We start from the raw sequence: 10,471 nt of genomic DNA on the forward strand, positions 1-10,471 counted from the left end.
TACGATAGCTCCTATCCGATATAGTCGGCCGATCCGGCTCGTTCCGACATATATACTGCGTGCAATAGCTACACAACTTTTGGGAAAGTTTCAGCAAGATAGCTTTAAAACTGAGAGACTAGTTTACATAGAAACAGACAGACGGACAGACGGACAGACGGACCGACGGACAGACGGACCGACGGACAGACGGACAGACGTACATACATATTTCGATTCAGATGGTGATGCTGATCAAGAATATATATACTTTATGGGGTCTGAGGTGTCTCCTTCACTGCGTTGCAAACTTCTGACTGAAATTATAATACCCTTTTGCTCTGCAAGGGTATAAAAATGAGAAACCAAATATAAAACTGCCAGAAAACGACGACCGACGAACAACGAACGAAACGAAAACCCATTGAGAAAATATTTAACAAAGCGAAAAATTGCACAGCTTTTCTTTTATTTGCATATTTAATTTGTTTTGAGGTTTTTTCTATCCGAGCAAAAACCGCTGACACAGAGCCAACAGCAGAAACAAAAAAAAAAAAAAACAGAAAAAAATCAAAAAAAAAAAAGCAAAAAAAAAAAGAAGGAAAAATTACAAAAAATTGTGCACAAACAAAAGTAAAACAAACAACACACACGGGGCACAACTCCAAGTAAAACCATCCAACTGAATACCGAATATACGAATGGAATGGAATGGAATCGGAATCGGGTCTTAAGTCCCCCCCCCATTTATCCCCCCTCCTCGAACGGTACTTTTCCCTGAAGTTTTGAACTTGAAATCAGTCCACACGAAGCCCCCCCAAAAAAAAAAAAAAAAAAGCCCTCCTGCCAATCAGAAAATGTGCGCAACACACAGAATAATTGATTTCTTGTTTATTTTCATACTTTTAATTATAATTGGGCGAGTAGGCAACCAAAAATAGAAGATGCCACAACCAAAATAAAAACCCCAATTTAATAAAAAAAAAAAGACATGTCATTAAATTGAAAATGGAGAAGGGAGATTAAAATTAAGCATTGCTGATTTGCGAATTTTATTTTTAAACATTTTACATTTAAAAATACATTTTAATCGGGGAAATATATACATTTTAAATTAAAAAAATAACCAGCTTAAAAATAAGCATTATTGATTTCGAATTACTATGTTAAATGTTTTTTCCCCTATTAAAATTCATGTAAAATAGCTTTCAGTGGAAAGTGACAAAACAAACATTAATAATAAATAAATATATTAATCCCTTGTTCTCTTTGAGAAAAAGTAAATATGATTTTCTTGTGTAAACATAAATAGGATGATATTGTTTCATATTTTTCATCCCAGTTTTTGTAGTAAATCAACAATGTTAAAAGAATCGTCGAAACTCGAAGTTGATTGAAAATAAATTGACCTAGTTATGAACTGCTCTATTTGTATTATCCAAAGCGAAAAAGAAAAGGGCATTTTTTCATTATTTTCCTTCTCTGATAACACTTGTAAATAATTTATGTCAGCTGCACAATGTTTTTGGTAATTTGATTGTTTCGGCATTTAATACGTTCCTTTTTTTTTTTATTTTTATTCTGAGGGGGCGAGACCAATATTTGTTGTGCACCGGAAAATGGATCGACATACGAGCACGTGGCTCTTGATTTTTCCTTTCCTTTTATATTTTTGCGGGCTTTTTTGTTGGTTGGTTTCTGGTTGGCTTCCAAAAGTGTTGACGTCACGAAATGGGGCTTAATTAAAGGGGAAACCCAGCTCAATGCTAAAAAGGCGGTCCTTCATCCGTGGAATTTTCGTTTGTCTTGTTTGCACTTGCTTAAAAGAAAAGCTCTGATGGGTGGGTCGCTCATTTTCCACCTACCACCCCCTTTTTCCACCCAATATGATGGCCTTAAGCGGAGGGGGCGGCAAGGCGGGTAAATTGTGGGCGGGGCAGCGGCTCTCGGCGACGGCGATGCCGCAAGTCAGTTAGAAGCCGCAAACTGTCACAGTTTAACAACATTTTCATTAATCAAGCCGCTGCGACTCTCGACGGACGACTCTTTGGCCACCTGAAGAGCCAAAAAGGAGGCGAACAGGACGAACAGGACGAAAAGGATTAAGGGGACGGAACGGAACGGAAGGGAACGGAACGGGGGACCTGAAATGAAGCAGCCAAACTCTTGTTTTTCAGCCTTTGTTGTCCCGTTTGTCAATCTTTTTTCCTTGCTTTTTCCCAGCTTTTTTTCTGTTTTTTTTTTCTGTTTCTGACTCATTTTGCACGAAATCTTTCTTTGTGGCTTTCACCACCTAGAAAATGTGTTTAATTGAGATTGGGATTTGTTTTATTTCAAATTGTTGGGCAAACAATGCATTCGGTTCCGGAATAAACGTGACCTGAAATGACAGGCAGAGGATTTTTGTCTAATTTCTGTTTGATTTTTTTTCTATGGCTCAAAGCAGGAAAATCATATTTAATGGCTATCAAGATGCTCTAAGCAATTTTTGAATTATTTTAAAACCAAACAAGTCAATCATTTACTCTGTGCAATTATTTGAAAAAAAAAACAATTTAGAATCTCAAGATATTTGCAACTATTTAAATAAATCTTTTTTTTCCCCTTTTATTTTCTCCATTTATTTATTTGTTTGGGTTTTATATTTATGAAAAATAAACAACACATGCATTTGCAGCCAGAGAAAAACATGAAATAAAACAGCAATCAAGGGAGATCTTTTCATGGCTATAGTTTTAGTTAATAAAATGAAATTAGATTTTGAAAGGCCATTAAACCCTAAAAGTGCTTGAAATGCGAAACTTGTGTGCATTTTTTCTGTGGCATTTCTCGAAAAATGAACAACTAAGAAGATTTTTGCGAGCATGAAAATTACATGTGTGTAAATACCTGATTCCTACCTTTTATGTGTCGTGACAAGCTTAATCCTCTTATATAAATCCCCCCTTATGTGCATCTGTATGTAAGGGTGTGTGTATGTAGGTGTAAGTGTGTGTGTGTTAGCTGGTTTTGCAGCGATTTCCAATACCACGCTAATTACCCAATCCCATTGATGGCACACACCGCAAACTTTTGCCAATAAGGCAAATCCTTTTGGCCTTGCGCTAATGTCTCACCTTTTTGTGCCTCGTTAGCAACCTTTTGGGATATCCTTTAGCCCAAGCCAACGCCACACACACACCCCAACACACCAACACACACACACTCTGCGTTACACTTTATTAATTGACAAACTCTCTGAATTTTTCCGCATTTTTATGCTCTCTTCTTGGTTTTTTTTCAGGTGGAAAAAGCAGCAGCACGGCTATTTGCGAGCTTAGAGCCAGGACATTAATTAATCACGGCCTTGTCATTCGCAAGGATCAAGGAGTGGCATAAACAAGCAACCCAGAAAGAGATAGAGAGTGATAGAGAGAGATAGAGAGAGAGAGAGACGAGCACGAATCAAATTAACAGTGCGTCAAAAGGATTAAACGACGAGGGACGAAGGACGAAGAACCACGGAGGAGGAGTAACATTTTTTAGAGCACGTAAACAGCCTTCAGGTTTCGAGATTTTCGCAGGAATTCGCAGCGGGGTCAAAGGTCGCGGCAAGCGGCAAGCGGCAAGCACTTGGTGGCGCCGCACTTGGTTGACCGTGTGGCACGTGTTCGGCGGCTCATCGCTGCGGCTTAGCGAAGAGGTTAACCCACCCAGAAAACCAAGTAAATCCCCGAGCGAGGGCGATGCAGAGATTTCTAGTGATCCACCTGGTGGCACTGGCCATGCTGGTGGCGGTGGTGCCGCCCCCTGTGGCCGGCACCCCCGACTGGATGCAGAGCTGTGGCCCGTGCCACTGCCACTGGAATTCGGGAAAGAAGAGCGCCGACTGCAAGAGCAAGGCGCTGGCCAAGATTCCGCAGGACATGAGCAACGAGATGCAGGTCCTGGACTTCGCCCACAACCAGATACCCGAGCTGCGACGCGAGGAGTTCCTCCAGGCGGGACTGCCCAATGTGCACAAGGTCTATCTGCGGAACTGCACCATTCAGGAGGTGCATCGCGACGCCTTCAAGGGTCTGCACATCCTCATCGAACTGGACATGTCCTCGAACCGGATCAGGGAACTGCATCCGGGCACCTTTGCCGGCCTGGAGAAACTGCGCAACGTGATGATCAACAACAACGAGATCGAGGTGCTGCCCAATCACCTGTTCGTGAACCTGAGCTACCTGTCGCGGATCGAGTTCCGCAACAATCGGCTGAAGCAGGTGCAGTTGCACGTCTTCGCAGGCACCGTGGCGCTGAGCGCCATTTCCCTGGAGCAGAACCGGCTCTCGCATCTGCACAAGGACACGTTCAAGGATCTGCTCAAGCTGATGCACCTGTCGCTGCAGGGAAACGCCTGGAATTGCAGCTGCGAACTGCAGGAGTTCCGGGACTTCGCCATCAACAGGAGGCTCTACACTCCGCCCACGGACTGCCAGGAACCGCCGCAATTGCGGGGGAAGCTGTGGAGCGAGGTGCCATCGGAGAACTTCGCCTGCCGGCCGAGAATTCTGGGCATGGTGCGCACCTTCGTGGAGGCGAATCACGACAATATATCGCTGCCCTGTCGCATTGTGGGCAGTCCCCGGCCGAATGTCACCTGGGTGTACAACAAGCGACCGCTGCAATCCTACGATCCCCGGGTGCGAGTGCTGACCTCCGTGGCGCAGCTGCCGCTGCCGGAGCAGCCCACCCAGGTGGTCACCTCCGAGCTGAGGATCGTCGGCGTTCGCGCCTCCGACAAGGGCGCCTACACCTGTGTGGCCGACAATCGCGGCGGTCGCGCCGAAGCCGAGTTCCAACTGCTCGTCAGCGGAGATTACGCCGGTGCGGTGGCCTCATCGGACGGACTGGGCATGGGCGGGGCGATCGGGGCACCCACCATCGATCCGCAGACGAACGTGTTCCTCATCATCTGCCTGATCACCACATCGCTGCTCCTCCTGCTCATCGTCATCGTGCTGGCTCTCTTCTGGTACTGCCGCAGGATAAAAACGTATCAGAAGGACACCACCATGATGAGCGGCGACGGGCTGATCTCCTCCAAGCTGGACAAGACGCACAACGGCTCCATGCTCGAGGGCTCCGTCATCATGGAGATGCAGAAGAGCCTCCTCAACGAGGTGAATCCCGTGGAGAAGCCGCCGCGACGCACCGACATCGAAAGCGTCGACGGCGGCGACGACGGACTCGAGATCAAGAAGACCCTCCTCGACGACACGATCTATGGTGAGTGCTTTCAACATTCCTGGACAGCAAGTACTATTTGAGCATATCTTATTTACTTCAGTTACTATTAATTATGCTAAAACATAAAATGTACTAATAGTAATAATAGTTTTGTTAAAGAGTAAAACTACAACTACGAAATCGGAGATTAAATATAAAGTTACGGACTTAACAGGCAGGGTTTTGGTCAATTTTCTGCACTCCCAATTACCGGAAATTCGTCAGGGGTTGCATCATAAAAATGAAAAAAAAAAAATGGGTCAAAAAATATAAAATATACCAATGAGGCAGTTTGATAGGGAATGAAACTACAAATTTATAGAGTTATTCCACTCTGAAGTCAGGGATAAAATAGAAAAGTTATGTGCTTAGATCCTGGGATCTAGTCACTTTTCTGCAAATCCATTTTTTTTCTTTTGCAAGTTTTAAAAGGTTGTCGGAAATAAAATAATGATGCTAGTTAGATATTTTGATAACGAATTTATAGATGAGATAAAAAAAAAAACTTATAAATGAGATAAAAAACAAGAAAGCTTCGGGAAGCCAAAGCTAGGCATTTCCGTTCGCCTGGTATTTCGATTTCAGAAACTGACAACTTGGCTGTCCAATTGGACAATAAATAATCTTTGGGACTTGGCTGTTTCGAGACCGATGATCATGCAGCTTTTTACTAAGTATTGGAATCAGGTTAGAATAGTTTGAAAGGCTTTATAATATGAACTTCCAATTGAAATGTTAACAATCGCATATAAACGTTTAACAAAGTTAAAATTCAACTATTTACAATAGCAAATCAGGAGGGGGCATGACATCTACGCAGTCTGATGGAATTGTTAGGGGTACGCCATAAAAGAGTGCTGGCGCCAAGTAATTGAACTGCGTCAAAGAATTCTCAGTCATTTTGTATCCCACTTGTGTATCGGGACCATTTCCCAACGGGATGCGATCGTCGTCGTCCTTCTGCAGCGCCTCCTTCTTCAGATTCTCCTTCGACTTCCAGAGCTTCTGATCCTTCGAGTAACGAATGGGATCCTTCTTGGCCATAATATTGCCTGAGGTTGACTCCTTCAATGGAAAAGGCATTTTGTAGTTGGGCAAATTTTAAGCTAATAAATCAAATAAATAAATATCACACTGATATTTTGAGAAACGTTTGCTTTCAAATCTTTTTGACAGATGGAACAGAAATTTCAAAAGCACATACATTTAGCAAAAAATAGTAACATTTTTATTCACGAAAAAACACAAGCTCGTCTAATCAAATCTCACAGATATTGATAGTTTTAATGATATGATATAGATCATATACTTTTAGGAATTTTGTAAGTTAAGACAAAGGGCTTTGAACCGAAAAGAGACAATGTAATGAATCGTTTGCCATTTAATAAGGAGCTGCATGACTTATTTAACGTGGCACGATGGCAGTTGAGCAGCAAATGATGCGAGTTACTGTCAACACAAGTGGGACTCTCTATTTACCCAAAGTGTCCATCTGAATGCGGCTTTCGGGACCCTCGTCAATGGAATGATGATGATGACCACTATGCCACCAGCCACCGGCCACCAGTCATGCCAACTCTAACGCCAATGTCAACACACTTGCTATTTCCGCGGAAAAGGCAACACGGCGATGACTTTGCCACCGTGAAACTGGCAACTCAGTTGGTCATCCTGCTTTTTGTGTCCTCATCAGAAGGGAAAGCGAGGAAAATGGGAAAGGGAAAGGGAAAGGGAAAGGGAAAGGAAAAGGGGGAGGGGAAGGGAAAAACACCGGCGGATGTTTGTTTTAAATTTCCAATTGCTCATCAACTCATCAACTATTAGTGAGCGCCAAGCCAGACGAACGAAACGCTCCGCAAATTAAACAAACTTTGAGCGGAACACAAACCAACAAACTTTGCTCTGTCTACGGGCAATATTAAACTAAACTGTGTTGATTAGCAAAGTTAAACCCTGATCTTATGTGAAACAAACTAGGTAGCCAGTAGGGATATAATTACAAATTCGATTTAACATTTGAGTTCTTTTCCAAATTGAAGAAGCATTATTGAGTTATTTACTCAGTATGTAGATCTCCTTTTTAAACGGGATAGTTTGTGGCACTTATAAGACTCCCTCTTGCAGCTCCATAGATGTGTAGAATAAAATAAATAAATTGCCAATTGGTGTTGACAATTGAGTTGCAGTGACAATGGGGAAAGCCAATTGAGTGCAATTGATGCCCTGCACTCGTGTCACTTCTGCTGTTTCGCCATTCGCATTTCGCATTTCGCATTTGTTGTTGGATCAACAAGCGTTGGTTGGTTGACATGTGCCAATGTGGCACTGCCCACTGCCACTGCCACGTGGAGAGGGATTATCCAAGAAACATTATTTTTTAAGGGAAATGCCTGTCAAAAACTATTTTCCCCCGTTCACGGATTAAGCAGCGTTCGCTTCACAGAGCTTCTGGACAATCGAAAAACCCCTTCAGCAGATGAAATTCGAAACGAAAATCAAACGGAATGGTTTATTTTTGTTTCTTCTCTGTTTGCAGGAATTCTCCAACAAAAAAAAAACAAAAGAGTTCGTTGTTAAAAAAGGCTTTTCAAAAATCTCTTAACTGTATCAATGTTTTTTTTTTCTGTTTTAAAGCCCTTTAACATGGAAAAGAATCTTTAAAGTTCAATAGGATCATTGAAGAAGTTGCTCGGGATATAAATATAACATTATTTTCCAGATTTAATTATTTGAAGTGTGTATTTATTAAAATGATTACATTGCTATTTAAATTTCAAAAGAAATTAAATATTTTTCCGACTTTCATGTTTAGTTTCTTTTCTATAATCAATATAAATTTAAAATATATTAATATAAAATTAGCATTTGTAGCACACTTACCACATTGAACTTCATGACACTGATGTCCGACATCCGTTTTCGATCTCTCCCCGCAGTGAGCCACGACGACAAGGGCTCCATGGTGATTGTGGACAAGACGGTGACTCCCAGGACACGGCACACGTACGCGGAGGATGTGTACCTGAACAGCCTGCCGCCGGACCTGCTGGCCTTTCCCGCCCGCGTGCCGCCGACCTCGCCCTCGATGCAGTCCTCCCAGTCGAACATCCCCGACCAGGTCATCTACGGCATCCGGTCGCCGCCGTCGCAAACGAGTCCCGTCTACACGCACATGACGCCGCACGGCATCTACGGCACCAAAACACTGGCTGCTCCGCACCACAATGGCTTCATGACCCTGCAGCATCCGAAGTCGCGGAACCTCGCTCTGATTGCCACCGCCAACAGCAGTCGGCAGCACCATCACCTCCAGCAGCAGCAGCAGCAGCATCAGCAACAGCAGCAGCAGCAGCAGCAGCAACAGCAGCAGCAACTGGGACATCCACTGGGAGCCACATCGCCGTTTCTGCCCGCTCCGGTGGTCTACTCGCCGGCCAGTTCATCGGTGGTGATGAAACAGGGCTACATGACCATTCCGCGCAAGCCGCGGGCACCCAGCTGGGCGCCCAGCACTTCGGGGGCAACTGGTGGTCACGGTGGCGGCATACAGCTGAGCGAATTCCAGAGCCCCACCTCCCCGAATCCCAGTGAAACGGGCACGGCCACCACGGCAGAGCTGCAAGCGGAACCGGTGTACGATAATCTCGGCCTGCGAACCACCGCCGGTGGTAATTCCACCCTGAATCTGAACAAGATTGCCGGGAATCAGGCCAGCAGTTCAGCCGGCGGAGCTGGAGGCGGGGGTGCTGGTGGTCAGCAATACACGATGCGGGATCGACCGCTGCCGGCCACGCCCAGTTTGACTTCCGTTTCCTCGGCGACGAATGCCAGCAAGATCTACGAGCCCATCCACGAGCTCATCCAGCAGCAGCAGCAACAGCAACAGCAGCAGCAGCAGCAGCAGCAGCAACAGAGATTGGGATCCCTGGACACGGAGCCACTCTATGGAGTGCGACACCAGGGGATCACGATATTGCCCGGCTCCAGCATCAGTGGAGCGGGATTGGGCCATGCCGCCTACATCTCGCCGGTGCCATCGTCGAGTGCCGCGGTCTCGCCGAGCCATCCGGTTGGATCCTCGGGGGATTCGCCCAAGATGGCCAAGATACCGCCGCGACCGCCGCCGAAGCCCAAGAAGAAGATGTCCGTGACGACGACGCGGAGTGGCCAGGGGAGCACCAGCCAGCTCTTCGACGACGAGGGCGAGGACGGCACCGAAGTCTAGTTTGGCAGACGACCGCTCATCAACCGAAGTGACACTGCACGGGATGATATATGTTATGTATAAAGAGTAATAGGACTTTGGAGGTGGAGTCTCTGGTTATTCGATTGCGTGGAACAGTCGACCGACCCAAGAAGAATCGAAAGGTAGAACATCAAGGAACACATTCGCTTCTGTGGCTCCGGGAAACGCGAGAAAGAAAAGCGAGAGTCGCCAAAAGAAGATGAGGTGGATTGAATTGGATTTGGATTTGGATGGGATTCTGTTCCGTGGTTCACGACACTGCGTGACTTGTGTGCCAAACGACTGATGTAGGTTTTAGTAATTAAATCGATGAACATGCAACTGCAACCACAGGCAGAAAACAGCGAACGATGATTCGAGAAACAGCAGAAAATAATATATAATCTTCAACGAGGAAGAAAACAGAAAGGGGTCGGACTTCCTTCCAAGATCATTTGGGTAGCCAATCCCGAATTTGTCTTAGAGAAGAGTTGCAGGAGATGCCCCATTTTAATACCACCACTTTTTTTGTGTAGACTATAGTTAGTTTGGTACAAAACGCATTACTCGTATATGAAGAGACATATATACATATATATATATACACAATTTTAAAATTATATAAACCTAAAAACGAAAAACAAATATCCTATAAAATATATTTCACAAACTGAAACTTTCAAATCAACGACAGCAAAAAAAAAAAAAGAAAAAAAGAAAACCAATTCATTTTTTCAAAATTTTATAAAATTGTAAATGTAAAATGCATACAGTTAATCACCGTAAGCTATATATTAATGAATTCATATATATATATAAGTATATATATATATATATATTTAGTGTAAGCAGACAAATTGTATCCTTAATTTTTTTTTTATTTGTTTTACGAAAGCCACCACGAATCGGGAATTAAACTACATGAAAGTATATTCATAGCGGGTAAGTTTGTTAAGTGCATTAGCATAAAGAGTTTGCATTCGCAATTAAAACAATGAATTGAAACTTCTA

The 10,471-nt window shown here is 44.0% G+C and overlaps 1 protein-coding gene and 1 long non-coding RNA gene across 8 annotated transcripts in view; both read left to right on the forward strand.

Annotated features, from left to right (window-relative positions):
• The window catches only part of LOC108097420, a 103,093-nt gene extending 99,675 nt beyond the window's left edge, over positions 1-3,418 (forward strand). For all 7 annotated transcript variants that reach the window (XR_001771774.1, XR_001771773.2, XR_001771775.2 and 4 more), the window contains one exon: positions 3,263-3,418. This is a non-coding gene — a long non-coding RNA (uncharacterized LOC108097420). The remainder of the gene's footprint in view (positions 1-3,262) is intronic.
• A 179-nt stretch (positions 3,419-3,597) lies between these two features.
• LOC108097409 lies at positions 3,598-10,471 on the forward strand. Its single transcript, XM_017199667.2, has 2 exons — positions 3,598-5,235; positions 8,172-10,471. The coding sequence occupies exons 1-2, from the start codon at positions 3,705-3,707 to the stop codon at positions 9,458-9,460; spliced, it is 2,820 nt and encodes a 939-aa protein (XP_017055156.1). The 5' UTR covers positions 3,598-3,704; the 3' UTR covers positions 9,461-10,471.

This window comes from Drosophila ficusphila, unplaced genomic scaffold (assembly GCF_018152265.1).
Source record: "Drosophila ficusphila isolate 14025-0441.05 unplaced genomic scaffold, ASM1815226v1 contig_197, whole genome shotgun sequence".
Taxonomy (NCBI): domain Eukaryota; kingdom Metazoa; phylum Arthropoda; class Insecta; order Diptera; family Drosophilidae; genus Drosophila; species Drosophila ficusphila.